The sequence below is a fragment of the Barbatula barbatula genome, assembly GCF_947034865.1.
Source record: "Barbatula barbatula genome assembly, chromosome: 23".
NCBI classification, from domain to species: Eukaryota; Metazoa; Chordata; class Actinopteri; order Cypriniformes; family Nemacheilidae; genus Barbatula; species Barbatula barbatula.
In genome coordinates, this window is record NC_136786.1 from 4,183,180 (window position 1) to 4,202,472 (window position 19,293).

Genomic DNA, 19,293 nt, shown 5'->3' on the forward strand with positions numbered 1-19,293 from the left:
TAGTCCAGGCTCTTGTCCTGTCCAAACTGGATTATTGCAATGCGCTTCTGGCTGGACTTCCTGCTTGCACAATCAAACCTCTCCAGATGATCCAGAATGCGGCGGCAAGAGTGGTCTTCAATGAACCGAAGAGAGCGCATGTAACTCCGCTCTTCATCAGGTTACACTGGCTCCCTGTTGCCGCCCGCATAAAGTTCAAAGCTATGCTCCTGGCCTACAAGACCAACACCGGATCTGCACCATCGTATCTCCACTCGTTAATGCAGATCTATTTTCCTGCCAGATCACTGCGGTCTGCAAAGGAACAACGACTAGTGGTACCATCCCAAAAAGGAAAAAAGTCACTCTCCCGTACCTTCTCTGGATCTGTTCCACATTGGTGGAATGATCTACCAGCTGCTACAAGATCAGCAGACTCGGTTGCCATCTTAAAAAAATGCCTAAAAACGCAACTCTTCCGTCAACACGTCGCTGATTGATTTTTCCTAATTCTCTTCCCTTTCCTTTATATAAAAGAACACTTACTAACCTCACTTTTCTTAGCTTTTTATACTGTGCTAGGCTTTAATGGACTAGTTTGATGCACTTATGTATTATGTTGCCTATGTTGTTATAATTGCTTCTAATGTTTCCTCATCTGTAAGTCGCTTTGGATAAAAGTGTCTGCTAAATGACTAAATGTAAATGTAAATGTGAACCCAACGAGAACAAGATTGGGCCTGACCCCAGCCATTCCATCGCTGCCGGGTCGGACTGGGAAGGTTCCTGCCCCATCCCAACATCTGCTGGGCCCCTTCGGGGGCCTGGTGCCCACATGTTCACAAGAGCTTTCGTTCCACCTGGGTCTTTCTCACAGCCGCTCTCACCCTCTGCGGACGGTGTTCGGCGACTCAACATAAACATATATCCAGCCCTCAGCACTCTCACCTTGACGGTGCGTTGAGCTGCGCCATCGCCAAGCAGGAAACACAGCGGAGCTGGTCCCTTCCCGTGGGGCTCTCCCCCGGCGGGGGACCAGCACTGCTGGCTGTCGAACCACCCCCTGCGGGGGCGATGAAGCAGATCGTACCTCTAGTCCCCCTGTTTCGGTCTTTGGGTGAAATTATTTCAGAGGCTCCTGGGGCACATGGCATTCTCGGCGGGGGTGGTACCCCTCGGGCTGATGCACATGAGCCCGCTGCAGCACTGGCTACAGAGACGAGTTCCCTGGAGAGCGTGGCACACAGGCAGCAGGCGTATCGTCATCACGCCTCTCTGCCGTCGCATCCTAACCCCCTGTTCTTAAATTACCTTTTTTTACAGGCCAGAGTCCCTCTCGGGCAGGTCTCGAGGCGAGTCATGGTGTCAACAGACGCCTCCTCGCAGGGTTGGGGTGCGATGTGCAACGGGCACGCAGTATCGGGTCTGTGGACGGGCCCCCGCCTGCGCTGGCATTCAATTGTCAAGAGTTGTTAGCTGTTCTACTTGCGCCCCTGGCAGTAGGTGCTGGCAGGTTGGACAGTACTACTGCCAGGGTGGCGTTCGCTCACGGCAGTTAACGCAACTCGCCCGACGCCTCCTCCTGTGGAGTCAACAGATGACGAAGTCCCTGCGTGCCACACACATCCCGGGCGACCTGAACCAGACAGCCGATGCGCTCTCTCGTCAGTCGACGCCTCGACCTGTTTGCCTCCCTGGACACCACCCATTGCCTGCTTTGGTACTCCCTGACCGAGGGCCTCCTCGGCACGGATTCCCTAGCGCACAGCTGGCCGCGGGACAAGCGGAAGTACGCCTTCCCCCCAGTGAGCCTCATTGCACAGGTCCTGTGCAAGGTCAGGGAAGAGGAGCATCAAGTCTGAGTTGTTGCGCCTTACTGGCCCAACCGGACTTGGTTCTCGGAGCTAATGCTCTTGACGACAACTCCCCCCCTGGCAGATTTGCAAGGGAAGGGCACGTTGTGGCATCCGAGACCAGACCTCTGGGACCTCCATATCTGGCTTCTGGATGGGACGAGGAGACCCTGAGTGGTCTACCCCCTGCGGTGGTAGAGACCATTACACAGGCAAGGGCCCAGACCACGAGGCGGCTTTACGCCTTTAAGTGGCGCCTCTTCTCGTCCTGGTGTTCTTCTCGTGGAGAGGACCCACGGAAATGCTCGATCGGGTACGTGCTGTCCTTCCTTCAGGAGAGGCTGGAGAGGAAACTCTCACCGTTCACACTGAAAGTGTATGTAGCCGCAATTGCCGCTCATCACGAACCAGTTGCTGGCAAGCCCCTGGGGCAGCATGACCTGGTCATTAGGTTCCTGAGGGGCGCGAGAAGGCTGAATCCGGCCCGTCCACGCTCCGTTCCCTCTTGGGACCTCAATGTGGTCGTGGCGGGCCTTCAGACGCCCCCCTTCGAGCCCCTAGGAGGCCACTCTTCCTCACCTCTCGATGAAGATGGTCCTCCTGCTGGCGCTCGCTTCCATGAAAAGGGTAGGGGACCTACAGGCATTTTCCGTATCCCCAGATTGCCTTAAATTTGTGCCCGGTAACTCTCACGTGATCCTGAGACCCCGGCCTGGCTACGTGCCCAAAGTTCCCACCACTTCATTCAGGACCAGGTGGTGAACTTGCAGGCGCTCCCCACTGGGGAGGAAGACCCAACACTGTCCGTGTTGTGGCCGGCTAGCGCGTTGCGCCTCTACCTAAACCGCACGCAGAGCTTCAGAGCTCTGAGCAGCTCGTTATCTGTTTCGGAGGTCAGCATAAGGAGGGCTGTCTCCAAACAAATTTCATTCGCCAATTTCATTGGCCTTTTCAAAATAGTCAGAAGATGATAGGTTCTCAAGTCAAACCCCATCTCTCGGTTCGACACAACGTCTCGTTCCCTCCATCAGGGAACGGAGGTTACATACTTAACCGAGACGATTTCCAAACCTCTTTGGCTGATCTCCATCCTGGAGTGGGCGTTTCTGCCTGAGCTGGGTATCGATGGCAGTCTGAACCTGGCGAACATGTGGAGGTGTGCTGTGATGCAGTGGTCTGTTTCGTTGGCTGCTGGGCGGTACTCTACCCGCTTGGTGAACTCGCATGGGATTGAAAAAGTCCTAGTTGCCCCTTGTTGACCTGGGCACAGGTCACACACAATCTTTCTTGATATCCTACCATGGGGAGGTGGCTGCTTTGCGTCGTAGCGAGGCTGTGTAGTTTGAAGTTTGCTGATTGGAGCTGGCATCAAACTAAACATCTTTTGATGTGCTCTGTCGCTGCAATGCGGGCAGTAGGCCATTGTGACAGGCCCACAGTGCGTCGAAGGCATTACTTCATCATTACCCCCCTTTGTGAGTACAATGTGAGCATTCAGTTGGGTTAAAGGTAAAGAATAAACGGGAATGATTGTGCCTTTTAAGAGGCATCGCTGCGTTGTGAGTGTTCTGCATCTTGTATCGTGTAGGAGAGAGTGGAAGATCTGACACGTACTATAAACATGATTGGTTTTTCAAAGTTATTCATTGATTTCAGCAGATCACAACTGCCCTTTAATTGGTTTGAGCCAATGACAACATAAAAAATCATGGAAAAACAGAACATAGAAAAGTTGTCTTTTGGAGTCGACTCCCCATCACTAAGTGTCAGAAGCTGTGTCTGAATTCACTCACTCATTCACTCATAAACTATTCCCCTATATTGCGAATGCTAAAAAGTTCCCTTAAAAGGGAAGAAGTTAATGAAAATAAGTGAACGATTTCGGACACTGACGTAACATACCCAGTATCTGGCAGTACTGTCACGGACATTCATCATAACCCTTATACACCTACATGGCTTCATAGATTATAATGTAAAAAAAGTTTATTTTCACCTTATTTGTCACATTATTGTAATAGTTTATAATTAAGAGAACAGAACAACAGTTTGTCACGTGTATTTACCATAACGTTTAATACAATTATTTAACAGAAACACTGCTGTCTGTCTATAACATTAATTTAAAGGGATACTTCACCCCAAAATGAAAATTCTGTCATCATTCACTTGCCTTCAAGTTGTTCCAAATCTGTATAAATGTCTTTGTTCTGATGAACACAGAGAAAGATATTTGGAAGAATCCTTATAACCAAACAGATTTAGCCCCCCCATCGAATCCCATAGTAGTAAAAATACAATAATAGTCAAGAATGCCCCAGAACTGTTTGCAAGAATACAAGAATAAAGAACAAGTGTATAATCGTACATTAGTGGCATTAACGGTCACTTTCCTCTTGGTGATTCTAATCAAGCGGTTTATTCAAGCTGTATCAAGGGACATAGTGATTAAGTCATTCAATAGTCAATCAAACTGCTTGCGAAGGGTCCATTAATTCCAAGTTCAGAACGAATTCTGACAGTTATTACAGCTTTTATGTTAGCAGATCCTGATATCAAATTCGAATAGTTTACCATTTCATTAAGATAAACAGAGAAGACAGGTTTACCATTTGAAAATGTACATTTATGAATGTAAAATAATTAGTTTAACAACAAAGCAAATATTTATCAGGGGCAAATTCGGACACAGCTTGAGACAAGAAAGTAGGTTCATTTAACACACCCCTTGGCAACCATTAGAGCACCCTAGACAAAAAGTCCCATAGACTTACACAAGAAGATATCCCTTTGAATGAAAGTGTCCTTAGCAACACAAGGGTGCACTTATTTGACTCAGTGCAGCAAACAACCACCTCTACTACAATCCTGCCTTGCAACCCTTCTTGAGCATCCTAGCAATCAAATCCAAAAATCTTCAAACCGAGAATATGTTCATATGTTTACATCAAGAAAAAGACATGATAACATGTTCAAAATATTTTAAACATTTTCAAAATATTTTAAACATTTTCGTACCAGGCTTTTTTCATTAAATTTGACTACCTAGTTAAAGTAGTAGTTTGCGTCAATGTTTGCCACCATTGGCTTTCCATAGTAGGATTAAAGATTACTATAGAAAGTGAATGGGTGCAAATTTTGAAGTGAACTACTCATTTAACGATTGGTTATTTTTTACTAGAAGGAATCTGAGGTTAAAAAGCCTCAATTTTAGCTTATGATTATCATCAGTTGATTTTTATTTAATATTGATCAGATTTGATATATTTTTGGGGTTCGAGTTGCTATAATATGGTAACTTGATGACTCGGTTCTTTACATTTATCACCCTCTTAAACTGTAAACCCTCTTCACTGACAGAAGAAGCTAAACTATACATGTGGCAGGTGGAGCAGTACACAATAACAGGAGAGAAAGCCATGACTTACCACAGTTATTGATGATGAAAGATGTGGAAGAGGCGATACCCAGTTGCAGTGTCAGATTGTAAGAAATAAAAAAAGTTTTTTTGTTATACTCATGTCTCATTGTATTTTCTGTCATCTCTTGTAGGGCTTGTTCTCCGGAACTGACTTTCGACTGTCAAAGTGTTTTCTTCCAGAGGAAAGAAGTATTCTTGCACTTTACTGTGGCAGTGTTCTTGCCATTGCTCCGATAGTACTTTGTCATTTCAAGCTATTCAGAAGAGCGTTGCACTTTACAATTTTGGGAAAGCACAAGAGTTTGTAACACACACAGGAGACACATATGAACATCAGTTCCATCAGTGTCCTAATAAAAATGTAGAAGCATTTTATTTTGATGAGTGACTAAATGTGAAATTTAGATTTTTAGTAGTAAAAAGGCCACGATGTACCTCGATTGAAGAGGCGTACACATGTATTTTAGAGATATTTTATTTATAAAATTACATTTCTTTCCACATTGCCATTTTAAACAAAGACAAAAGTCTTTGAATGTGCCTTTTATTAAAACAAACTGTAAGAAATAAACCAAAAAATATTTGAAGCCAGATTTTTTAGTCACGGTCACTGATCGTATTAAAAGTTTCGGAAATTAGTTTGAACATATAAAAGCTGCAGATGAAAGAGAATAAATCAGTGTTACACAGCTCACAGCGCATTAAGTCACACTGTTCCTTTCACGTGCAATAAGGACATGTCACTGTTCACAAAATAGCAGTTCAACCTTGTCAAGGATCCAAGCCTGTGGGTAACAAAGAAGATTAATGTTTTAACCAAGGAAAAGTGGAAAAAAGTTTTTTGCTCATTCTCATGTATTTCTAGAACTAATCTTTTTTGTGTTACCAATAAAACACAAAAATTGTCAGCTCAAAAGACATAGTCACATAGTCTTTCTCCATACAATAACAGTTCATAGTGTCTGTCAAACTGAGAAAAACATTAAAAAGATATCCGGGTGACCTCGAGTCATGTGGCGTCTTTGTGCAAGGAATAACCATAAACGAATCCGTTCTTTACAGAATATATATTTTTCCAACAAGGGCTAAGTAGTTCAAGGGAGCTGCTGTAAATACACCATCATGGTGCAAAATGCTGGTGGTGCATAAAGTTAATTCAGTTTAATTGGAAAAGCCTTTCAAAAGTACAGCATGTAAATGACAAATATAGTGAATTAAACAATTATTATGTATTGTTGGTAACTGAACTTTTTACTGTTTTATGAGCTACCCAGAGGAATCATGTTTATGCTTTAACATTACAGCACTGGTCCTGTGCAAGTTTAGAAACCACAATCGAAATGAATAGGAATGATCAAAAACACATGCGAGAGAGACTATGAGAATCAGTTTGTGCCTTTTCCTTACACAAAACTGTAATATGACTCAGGATTAGAGCAAAGTCCAGCATTTTAGAGTGGTCTGCCATTCTATTCATGAATGTACATGTTTTTAAACTGGTCATATCCACCCTGTGATGGGCTAGAAACACCCTGGACAGTTGGCCAGTCCAAGGCCTGAAGAGAGCTTAAATTCTGTTCAATTACTTTCTGCAGGTCTGGTGGAGTATGAACTCTTATAAAATATATTTATAGTATTTGTCTGTTTATTATGTAGAATTTGGCTAAAAAGGAATAATTATGGAATAATGCAATGGTATTTTCATTCTTGGGTGAACTATCTCTTTGCTGCCACCTTGCCCATAGGTGAGTAAAATAGTGTGGACATACAGTACTAAAGCTTAGAGTATAACCTATTAGTGCTCACATTCACAACACTCTTCTGAAGAATCACTAAAGTAAAGAATCACTAGTCTCAATTCTGCACTCCTCACATGATGTATATATGTAGGCACACATTATTATGAATACTTGTACATATATATTTATAGAATATATTTTTGATCTTTTATAAACGTATATGTACAAATAAAATGCAGATGTACATGTGGTATTTGTGTACAATCACATTGATTCGCCTTAACCGGCATGATCCCACATACAGTCTGCATACATTATTTTCACCTTTAAAAATGACTCCTACTCAAAACAACAGCCGGTCGCAAATTGAAAGCTGATTCCGTTGGACAAAAATGCAAAGAATGAAATTAAAGGCAATCTGAATTTGCAATTTTTGAAACAATCCATTAAACTTTGCATATTTTATATAGGATTTTTTATATACATATATAAAAACATACATACATGCATACAGTACCAAAGTTTGGAAACGCTAACTCATTATTTACTTATTTTTCTTCCCCTTTTTGAACAATAGTAAACTTTGTAATAGCATATTGACCATATCCACAAAATGTTCTTAAGGACTTAAGAAACCATAGGCCAGCTAGAAAACGATGGGAGAACTGTCACTTATTGGTGAGAGAGTATCTTTAATTAAATGAGATGGCATTAACACCATCAGTAGTGTAATACTTAGGCATGACTATTATATTAACAAGATGCGCCACTGCCATTACAATGAATGGAAAGGAATTCAACACTCAATATGGCCGCTTTAGCGAAGAAAGCTCCGCCTGCCAATTGTCAATCAATAAAGACTGATGATTCTCAGTGGCAAAGCTTATGGAGGCACTTGTCTCTGCACATTATAGCTGTATATCTTATAGCTGTGCTCAGTAGCTGAACTGACAACGGAAAGGGGGATTTTTAACTCAATTTGGCTTAGCAAATTGAAGTTATGGTACATATCAGGTTTAATCATTGATCAGAAATATGCTACTTAATAGGGATTTTGAAAATATCTGCCTTCCACCATTCAAGAGATAGGACTGTTGACGTAAATAACTTAACATGGTATAACATGGCTAACTTCCGTAAACTTTGATCATGAACTAACGTTTATATGTTGTTGTTCAAACAAGATGAGAAAAGTTTACATTTCAGCACCGTAAAGGAATCAGATGAGATGCAGCATCTCTCCATTTTTCTGTGTAGAATGTCATAATATAGCTGTCATTTCACCTGAAATCCCTAAGCTGCCTTATCAAAAACCAGGAAAAAACGTGCATATAGTCAACTGTAAATGTGGAAATGATGTTACTAGAATAAATCTAAACCATTTTTTAGAACTCTTCTACCATCCTTTAATTAGAATTAGCAAAATCTTGGGATTTTATAAGCCATCTTCTTGGGGTCTCACCCTGGGAAGCTTTTAAGGAGTACTGAAAAAGTACCCATCTATTCAGGGCTTTTACTGGCTGTGTTTTCCTCTTTATTTGTCCAAACTCACCAACTGTAGAGATATTTTTAGTAAATACATTTGTTTTTTCTAAAATGACAGAAATGGATTTATTGGTATAATTATATTTAATATAATTTAAAACATTTAAGCATACACCTCTAGATTAAAAGATTTTTAATATCATTAGAAACTTTGTTTTGACGGGTACTGTATGTATTTATGTATATTGTATATATGTGTGTGTGTGTGTGTTTGGAGCTATAGTAACCAGGAAAAACATGTCTACTGAAAGATTTTTCATCAGCACACTGTGCTGCTTGTAAGATTTGACATCAAGCTGTTCAGCGCTGTCTGATCACACAATTATACATGTTCTCCTCATTTACAGGTACAGCCATAATCAAAGGCACAATGAGCTTCTACAAGTCAGTTTTGTCTTTCTTGTTGAAGATATACAAAATAACATTTCATAGTCCTGTAAAACATTAAGTGGCCTTGCAAATTCTTTAGAACAACATCAACAACAACAAAAAAAACCTAAAAATAGACTGTTTATATCTTTATATCTACATTTTGGGCTACCACATAAACAAGTGTCACCCGTACTAAAGGAGGCATCGGATGGCCAGTCAAAAGTTGGACGGTTCCCCAGATGGATGGCTACCGATGTCAGTTGAATAAGCAGAGTACATCAAATCCTACAATCCCCTGCACCTAAACAACGCTCTATGTGATCTGTAGTTAATTACAAACTCCCATCTAGCCCTGAAGTATTTTGCAGAAAACAAAACAAGGCAAAAGAAAAACAACCAAAGTGGCAAGTAATAAATATTTAGGTGCTACATTGTGAATTTTGCCTCCTGGCCATCTTTAGGAAATGTACGCAAAGTGCTTCATTAACCCCTTCATGTACCTCTTTAGACTTCAAAGTACTTCCACATAATCTCACTGCAAGTCAGAGCACCCTGGAAAAGGTTACTACATGTTTTTTTCAGCTGCTCCAAGTCTAGCCAAAGATGAAAACATACAAAATATAAAGAGGAATGACCTGGGAGTGATACAAATGTAAAACAGCTAATTTACAAACACTCATATCACACACCCACTTCCCCCATATTCAGAAATATATATATTATATGTAGATTTAAATAAAAAGAGGAAAAATAAAAGCAGAAGAAACATGAAAACGCTGTCACTCGTCAGTAGTTCTCAGAAAAGTGTTGATTGGAGGAGCGAACAATCCAGGCAGCCAATCACAAGAGTTCATATTGACGAAGGTGCATCCTCTGAATAATGTCACGACAGTCATTGAACACACGCCGAATGTTTTCTGTGTCCACAGCACAGGTGAAATGGGGATAGCAGTAGTGTTTGTCTGTGCCACTTGCTGTGCTGATTTTCTGTGGGTTCATTGAGAAACACACAAACACAGCAAACAAGATATCAACAATAAGTAGTCTTGCGTTGTAATAATCCACAATATATAAACTGAGCAGCATTTTGTTCTTTCATCTTATTATATCCAAAGAGACACTGATTATTTGTACTTCTATTTACAGGATCAAAAAGTAATATAATATGTGTCAACTACCCAAAAAGATCAGTTAAGCAAATTAGCTGGTGTTTGAGTATCACAAGTATGCATAAAGCTCACACCAGCTGTTGCATATGTGCTTTAAAATACTAAGGCTGTGTGTCCACCGGGGCACTTTGATGCGACTGAAACGTCTAAAAACGCCGGCTTCGGGCGCATATGCCAGCAACCAAAGCATTTCTGCTGAAAAATCACTATGATATGGTATAACAGCCTAATTAAAGTGATATTAGTATATCATTTTACAGATAGTTTGTTAAATCACAAGTATTAAGATTGTGAAAGGCTGGGGGCATCTTCTTCTACAGAAATAGATACTCGAAGACAGACCAACTGCATTTTTTCCAGTTGTTCTACACAGACATGCGTCTGTACAAATACAATGTGGCGATTGGTTGGTGTGATATTTGTCCCGCCCTGCTGCACTCTGATTGGACAACTGAGTAAAAAGTGAGTTTTCAACTCTTGAAAGGGGGCGACGCTTTCCACTGGAATAAATACAAAATTACGTCAGCCGCTGGTGTCCGGTGGACATGCGCCCTTAGAGGTAAACAAACTTCATTCATACCAAGAACTCATCTCTGATGAAAAACTTTGCCCTGGACACTTTCGGGTCTTCTCCTGGGTCAGGCATTGCTGTGCACATGAGAGAGCAGAGGCATTATTATTGTGGAGTTATAAATGTAGAGGCATAGGACATCTTTGAAAATTCTAGAGAATAATGGAAAGTGGGCATAAGTAAGTCTGAGATCTTTAAAAAGAAACAGACCAATAACTCTGTAATGGCTAAATGTCTCAATCTCACACTGTTTTGATGCTTTTTTTTCATCATTAAGTACTTATGTAAGTACAAGTCTTCTAACAAAGTGACAGGTGTTTCCATCCCTTGAAAAGGTTGTCAATGTCATCTGTCTTCACATGTGCACTAACTATAAGCAAACTTACCAAGGAAGATTTTGATACACACATCGCTTACTAGCACTATGAGCAGAACTCAGATAGACTAACAAAAATATATATATTTTAACATCACCATTATTTAAATGAACCTAAAATATAATAAACAGAAATAGACTATATATCAAATATCTGTTTATTTTATTTAGAATATAAACCACCATTTAATCTCATTTCTTTCCAAGAGAAAGCAGTTTGATTCAGCAAACACTTAGATCAGGGGTCGGCAACGTTTTTGACATACGTGCAGTTATTTCTTCTTGGTAATCACTGTGCCATAATCAAAATTATTGTTTAAAATTAAAATATTAAAATTTAATTAAAATATGATTGTCCAGTATATGTAATCTGCTTACATATTAGAATCATATTTAAATTTTTAATGCATATTTGTAAACCACGTGGAGACACAGATTGTGTCTTCCCCTTCTCCCAGAGACTTATCTCTACCTCATATGTGAGTTAAGCACACGTGACGCGCTAGTGCAGAGTAGGTTGCATCTTGACTCCCTCAACGAATAGAATTAAACTCTATTTCTCTACGATACGCATCATAACATTTTTTGCATCGCGAAATATCGTACTACGAATTATTGTACACCCCTAGGTAACCAGGAAAGAAAGAACTGGACAGCCTAGTGTCATATCAAACCAGATAATTTCTCAAAACAGCATGTAATAGAATTAAGGAGAAGCAATTAAGCAGCAGAAGCGTACAGAATTGTGTAAGTGTATTTAAATCGTGTCTTGTTGAGTTTTAGTACTGTGTTAAACTGAGAAATCGCTTTGTATTTACTTCCGCTCTGTCCTGACCATCGGTCGTTCTCAGGCTAGTTTAATTGTTTTGCTTTGTGTGCGCGTGTCATCTGAGGGCGGGGCCTGTTGAATTAAATTAATTAGACGGGTATTTAAAAAGCGACTACACACCGCGGCAGCGGTCACGTGCAGCCCTCATCGCGTGAAGACCGAAGAGAGTAAAGACATCGACTCTACCTGCGCGCGACTCCACCGAGCAGGGACACCGACAGGGCACTTGAGTATTGCACTTCTTTTGTTCCTATTTTGTTTTGTATTAACACTTGCACTTTTTGTCTTACTTGTTTGCACTTATACTTTATTGTTATTTTAAATGTTTCGCCCTATTTTCTTTCTGCTTCTCTTAAATATGTGTTTTAAAATCCTTTCTGTTATCACAACACGTAAACCCTCTGCCGCAAGCCGAAGGCGACGCAATCCTAATAATCTGCACAATGTATCCCTGCTATCAACTGCCCCTTCTACTTTTCCAATAGGATTGTGGAACTGCCAATCTGCTGTGAACAAAGCTGATTTCATTACAGCTTTTGTTAAACATTCTGGTCTTTCCATTGTAGCACTTACAGAAACATGGATCAAACCAGAGGACCCTACAATGCTAGAAAACTACAGGCCCGTTTCCCTTCTTCCCTTAATTGCCAAAGCCCTGGAGCGAGTTGTGTTCAACCAGCTCTCATCCTTTCTCATGTGAAACAACCTCCTGGACAGCAATCAGTCTGGTTTCAAGACCGGTCATTCCACAGTGACTGCACTGCTCTCAGTCATTGGAGCCCTGAGACTGGCAAAAGCATCATCCATGTCATCTGTGCTCATCCTACTGGATCTGTCTGCTGAATCATCACATCCTCCTGTCTTCTCTCAGTGCAATGGGTGTCTCTGGAATGGTGTTGCTATGGTTCAAGTCCTACCTCTCGGGTAGGTCATTCAGAGTATCTTGGAGAGATGAGGTCTCCGCGTCCCAACAGCTCAACACGGGGGTGCCACAGGTCTCAGTGCTTGGACCGCTACTCTGCCATTTACATGACATCCTTCGGCTCGGTCATTCAGAAGCATGGCTTCTCCTATCACTGCTATGTGGACGACACACAACTCTACTTGTCATTTCAACCGGACGATCCGACGGTCTCTGCTCGCATTGTGGCATGCCTGAGTGACATCTCACTTTGGATGAAGGATCATCCCCTGCAGCTGAACCTTGCTAAAATGGAACTGCTTGTGATCCCAGCCAACCCAAAGATTCACCACAACCTTGCCATTCAACTAGGCTCATCAACTATTACACGGTCCAGCACAGCCAGAAACCTTGGGGTGGTAATCAATGATCGGCTTAACCTCACAAGTCATGTTGCCAGCACCACCCGGTCCTGTAGATTCATCCTCTACAACATTAGGAAAATTAGACCTTTCCTATCAGACAACTCTACGCAAGTCCTAGTCCAAGCTCTTGTCTTGTCCAAACTGGATTAATGCAATGCGCTTCTGGCTGGACTTCCTGCTTGCACAATCAAACCTCTCCAGATGATCCAGAATGCGGCGGCAAGAGTGGTCTTCAATGAATAAAGGGATCGCATGTAACTCCGCTCTTCATCAGGTTACACTGGCTCCCTGTTGCCGCCCGCATAAAGTTCAAAGCTATGCTCCTGGCCTACAAGACCACCCCCGGGTCCGCCCCATCGTATCTCCACTCGCTAATGCAGATCTATGTTCCTCCCAGATTACTGCGGTCTGCAAAGGAACAACGACTAGTTGTACCATCCCAAAAAGGAAAAAAGTCACTCTCCCGTACCTTCTCTGGATCTGTTCCACATTGGTGGAATGATCTACCTGCTGCTACAAGATCAGCAGACTCGGTTGCCATCTTTAAAAAAACGCCTAAAAACGCATATCTTCCGTCAACACGTCGCTGATTGATTTATCCTAATTCTTTTCCCTTTCCTTCTTAAAAAAAAAAAACATTACTAACCTCACTACTCTTAGCTTTGTATACTGTACACTACTCTTAGCTTTGTATACTGTGCTAGGCCGAGTCTGCAGGCCTATGAACGGATCTAACTCCTTCATCAAGTTTGCAGACGATACAACAGTGATTGGTCTCATCAGCAACAACGATGAGACTGCATACCGGAAGCGCCTAGGCACCTGGCCATATGGTGCTCAGACAACAACCTGCTCCTTAACACCTCCAAGACAAAGGAGATCATCATGGACTTCAGGAAGGCGAAAGGAGACACACACGACCCCATCCACATTTATGGAATGGCTGTTGAACGTGTTTCCAGTTTTAAGTTCCTGGGGACTCACATTTCGGAGGACCTGTCCTGGACCACCAACACCTCATGCCTGGTCAAGAAGGCTCACCAGCGTCTCTTCTTTCTGAGGACACTGAAGAAGAACCAACTGTCTTCAACTATCCTGGTGAACTTCTATCGCTGCACGATAGAGAGCATCCTGACCAACTGTGTCACAGTCTGGTACGGGAACTGTTCTGTTGCTGAGCGCAAGGCACTGCAGCGGGTGGTGAAAACAGCCCAGCGCATCACAGGGACTACACTTTCTGCCATTGAGGACATCCAGAAGAAACGCTGTCTGCGTCGAGCTCGCAGCATTCTCAAGGACTCCTCTCACCCCGCTCATAGACTGTTTACTCTCCTGCCTTCTGGTAGGCGCTTCGGTTGCCTCCGGACAAGAACCAGCAGACTAAGAAACAGCTTTTTTCATTATTGAACTCTGCCCCCCACTGATTCCAGTACCTCTCATACCCTTAACTCCAATGCTGCTACAACATTGTTTACATTGCACTACAGGGCTGCATGCATGACTGAACTGTACACACTAGTACTTCATGTATCTGCTCTACCGGACTGTTTACACACACACAGCATCATTTGCACTCTATACGGCTCACTTGCACACCAGGAATATTTAACTGAATGTTCATTTGCTCTAATGGACCACTTCCATAACTGCATTAACCTATCTACTGCACTGTAATTCTATTAACTGCATCTAGTCATCTACTGCACTGTAACTTCAATAACTGCATTAACTAACCAACTGCACCGTAACTCTATTAACTGCATCTACTCATCAATTGCACTATTACTTCAATAACTGCATTAACTAATCAACTGCACTGTAACTCTATTAACTGCATCTACTCATCAATTGCACTGTAACTTCAGTAACTGCATTATTTAATCTACTGCTCTGTAACCTTATTTACCGCATTAACTCATCTTCTGGACTGCAACCTATTAACCGCATTAACTCATCTACTGCACCGTAACTTTAATAACTGCATTAACTCATATACTGCACCGTAACTTTAATAACTGCATCAACTTCAACAACTGCATTAACTCACCTATTGCACTGCAACTTTAATAGCCAATGTCAATAATTTATGCATACCTAAGTCACTTGCACTATTTTAGTCTAAATTATTATCTGTTCATATCCACCTGTAAATTAATGTTCATAGTATATAGTCATCTGTATATATTGTTCATAGTATATACCTACTGTCATATTTTCATAGAACACACCTACTGCAAAATATTTTTATAGTCCATGCCCACTGTATTATATTCTCACTATTGTATTCTGTATTTATTCTAACTGTATATCCTGCACATGCTAACTGCACTTCTGGTTAGACCTAAACTACATTTCGTTACACTGTACTTGTATATGTGTGATGACAATAAAGTTGAATCTAATCTAATCTAATCTAATGGACTAGTTTTGATGCACTTATGTATTTTGTTGCCTATGTTGTTATAATTGCTTCCAATGCTTCCTCATCTGTAAGTCGCTTTGGATAAAAGCGTCTGCTAAATGACTACATTTAAATGTAACACAGAATAGTCTATGCTTAACATTTTATATATCTTGCCCGTGGTAAACTGAACACGAATATGGTGAATTTAAGTAGCAAATATATCACAAACATAAAATACATAGGATTTTCTGTTATCTGTAAATGGATGGGAGCTGAGGACATTTACCTTCAGGAGGCAGTGTATAGCGTGTATACTCAGGGAAGTAATCTTCAAGTTTGGATTTGCCTGCCAGGATCTTCTCTGCTAACATGTCTTGTTTGTTGAGGAACAGGATTACTGAGATGGTCCTTAAAAACCTGTTGAAGAACACAGAGAGTAATACTGCTGAGGCCCAGACATGTCTCCCTGTTTCTGTTCCAGTTCATGTGTTTGATCCTATATATTCGGCCAAACATTTAAGGCCCTGTTAGCAAGTGGATGACGCTAAATACAGGTGTAAACGAGGACTAAAAGGTTTTGAGTTTGTCCACTTTCGACCACTTTCACAGGTACTCGAAAATGCATTAGACCGGATTGCATTCGTAGTGTAGACACACGCTCATGTGTCAAATGCAGATATTGTGCATACGGATATTATACAAAAACAATGCCCTCCACTCTATAAAAAAAGACAAAAGTAGTCAAAAGACGGATTAAAACACCAGGGGCCTCATTTAGAAAATGTGTAGAATCCATCCTAAATAGTATTTTGCGATAATTTCTCAAAGTGTGTACGTGTGATTCATAGAATGAATGTACGGACAAAAAACGTGTGTACAACTCATTTTCAGATGTAAAATTGCCTTTAAACACTATCTAATTAATGTCATTGATGTAAAAGATTTGTATGTTGACAGGTGCTCTTTTATTCAAGTGGCAATAATGGATTATATTTCCAAAAACCTGCAGTACTCTGACAAGCAAAAGTGTGTACTAGGGGTTGACACGCGTCAATGTCGGCTAGTCGATGATGTCATTAATACATTTGGATTTGATGGGTGTGGGCAGTAAGACACTTGTGTTTGAAGGCTGTAGGAGAATGGCGGGACTCCCGCAAAATAGCCTTTAAATATATGTGGGAAAATCCAACACATATATGTATTATATATATATTACAGTTTTTGATACCATATGGAATGCTGGGTTCCAGCCCTTTCCAAATCCAGGAATGGAATTTGGAGAAAAATGGGTTTAAAGTTAGGTGATGAAAATAAAAGCACAACACTACACTTTACAGTGGTAAAACACTTACTCTTAATAACAATTTAATTAAAAAAACATTTCCTAGTGTTGAAGTCTATAAAAATATTCTATAAAACCGTTTGAATAAAACAAAAATAAGGAAAAGGTGCTGGGCACACTTAAAGAACGAGAGGTCAGGAGTGCTAAGAGCACTATCACTACACAAGGACACTAGCAAACATTATGGACAACAATTAGTAAGTAGTGAAGCAAGTTTAAAAAATTTTATGATGAGCATAGTGTCTGAACTTTTGATCATCCCCTGTATGTTTTTCGATCGCAGTCTGGAGGCTGAAATTGTCAGAGCGCGACATCCGACTGATTTTCCCAGAGCGCATCACGTATAATATCCAAATACAAATAAACTGTTGTTCATCAATTTCACAAGAGCATCAACAACTAAAGCTGAAATTCTAAACTTTACATAGATACTAAACTTGACTCAGTAATTCCCAAAGAGCGGACAGCAGCGAGCGACTTTTGTAAGTGTATTTCTGGTCTTTTTTGTTAGCAATTTTGCTGCATCCACTCACAAAAAGTTTTAGATAGATTACCAGTAGGAAATCTACAAACTATCTTCATGGAACATGATCTTTACTTAATATCCTAATGATTATAGGCATAAAAGAAATGTTTTGATGGCTTTTGCCACAATTATTCCTGTGCTACTTAACACTGGTTTTGTGGTCCAGGTGTGAAACCACCTACAAACTGTTAAGCTTGGTCCACCGCCATCACGCTCAGCACCGACTCTCCACAAGGCTGTGTTTTAAGCCCTCTACTCCTTGTACACATCTGACTGTACCCACTCTACCAACTTATCAAATTTGCTGATGATGCAACAGTGATTGACAGCAACGGCTGCACTTCCTCAGAGCGCTTAGGAAAAACAACCTAGAGTGCAAGCTGCTGATGTCCTTTTAGCACTCTACTGTAGAAAGCATGTTAGTTTACTACATATCAGTGTGGTACTCCAGTTGTGCTGCAGCAGACAATTGAGCCCTTCAAGAATAATCAACACAGTCCAAAATGTCACTGGCTGCCCACTGTATTTAAATGTGCAATTCTATCACTTAATCACTTCAATTACTATTCCATTTCAATTTATAATTGTATTATAAAATATAACTGTTTTCATACCAGTGCAAAGGCCAATGTGCAAGACTATTACTGGCCACTTTACTGAGATTGCTAAATGTGAATAGCAGGAATCTGTCACTTTGGTATATACTTGTAAAAATTGCACTGTACAGTCTTATTTATTGTCTGTGTTTACATGTTGGTCTCTCTAACACCAGCATACAGCATAGACTGTAAAAAAGATGAACACTGTGACGCCGCTTCCTTCCATTGCAATGAATTAAGCGTAAAACGTCCAGTGGTGGGCGCTGACATGTTATGCAAAAACGTCAGTTTGGAGACAGGGCATGCGCAGAAGGAATCGTCAAGGGAGCCAGAGTCTGCGCAGTAGTGAGCACAAAGTCGAGCAAGGTATCAAGGTCCTGCCCATATTTCCTGATAACTCAATCGTAAACGAAGAAACTTGTAAAAAAACGAACACTTGGACATACATCAATGTGATAAACAATGACTAAAATAACAGAAAACATATTTGGGAAAACAATATTTGACATGTAATTAGATTTTATAATTTGGCTCCTGTCCCCATGGGCGTAAATCTCATTTAACAGTAGGGGGGACAATAAACATAACATTTCTCAAGAGCAATTTTTGAAGGGGACACAAATAATCCAGTCAAAAAATTGTAGAGTTTCAGTCAACTGAATGTTTAGCTCAGTGCTCAAATTGAATCAAGTCTTCTGTGGTTAGTCTCACAATATACTATTTATACAAAATACACAATATATTTTATCATAATATGCATAACTATATACAATTTATTAAAAACAGGCTTACATAAAAGAACAGGCTTCTTTAACTGTATTTTGGATCAAATCAATCCAGGCTTGCTGAACAGAAATTACTTTTGAACAGTGGTGTACATCCAACAGAATAATTCTAGCATTAATAACCTATGTGGTATTTACTATTTTCCCTAAAACAACTGAACAATTTAGACGTTGTGATAATAATGTTTGTTCCGAAAGACTTTAAACGCAAGAAACTATTTTTTTTAGATAAAATATTAATTATGACAAGACTGGCTGTTAGGCTGTGTGTTAGTGTTGTGGGGATTTTTCAACGATTTCAGTGCATTAACATACGGCAAGGGACCGTTGTGAGCAAGTCTGTCAGTCAGCAGACCATTCAACCGTTTCAGGCCAAAAGTCTGCTTTATTCAGGAAATAAATATGGCTATCAATATGTCACTCATAGCAATTTCAAGAGTGAATCCCGCATTTATAT

General features: G+C 40.8%; 2 protein-coding genes across 7 annotated transcripts in view; one reads left to right on the plus strand and one right to left on the minus strand.

Moving 5' to 3' along the window:
• Positions 1-7,428, plus strand: part of mppe1 (metallophosphoesterase 1) — a 38,484-nt gene extending 31,056 nt beyond the window's left edge. For 2 of the 5 annotated variants that reach the window (XM_079488018.1, XM_079488020.1), the window contains one exon: positions 5,385-6,254. In XM_079488018.1, the coding sequence (XP_079344144.1) occupies positions 5,385-5,561 (177 nt within the window). In that variant the 3' untranslated portion in view covers positions 5,562-6,254. Of the gene's footprint in view, positions 1-5,192; positions 5,348-5,384 lie in introns of those variants that run through there. The other 3 variants (XR_013788303.1, XM_079488017.1, XM_079488019.1) reach the window with 3 other exon arrangements.
• A 951-nt stretch (positions 7,429-8,379) lies between these two features.
• The window catches only part of gnal (guanine nucleotide binding protein (G protein), alpha activating activity polypeptide, olfactory type), a 65,869-nt gene continuing 54,955 nt past the window's right edge, over positions 8,380-19,293 (minus strand). The window contains exons 10-12 of one of the 2 annotated variants that reach the window (XM_079488015.1): positions 15,871-16,001; positions 10,659-10,726; positions 8,380-9,896 (exon numbers count right to left, since the gene is read on the minus strand). In XM_079488015.1, coding sequence (XP_079344141.1) covers positions 9,750-9,896; positions 10,659-10,726; positions 15,871-16,001 — 346 coding nt within the window. In that variant the 3' untranslated portion in view covers positions 8,380-9,749. The remainder of the gene's footprint in view (positions 9,897-10,658; positions 10,727-15,870; positions 16,002-19,293) is intronic. The other variant, XM_079488016.1, reaches the window with a different exon arrangement.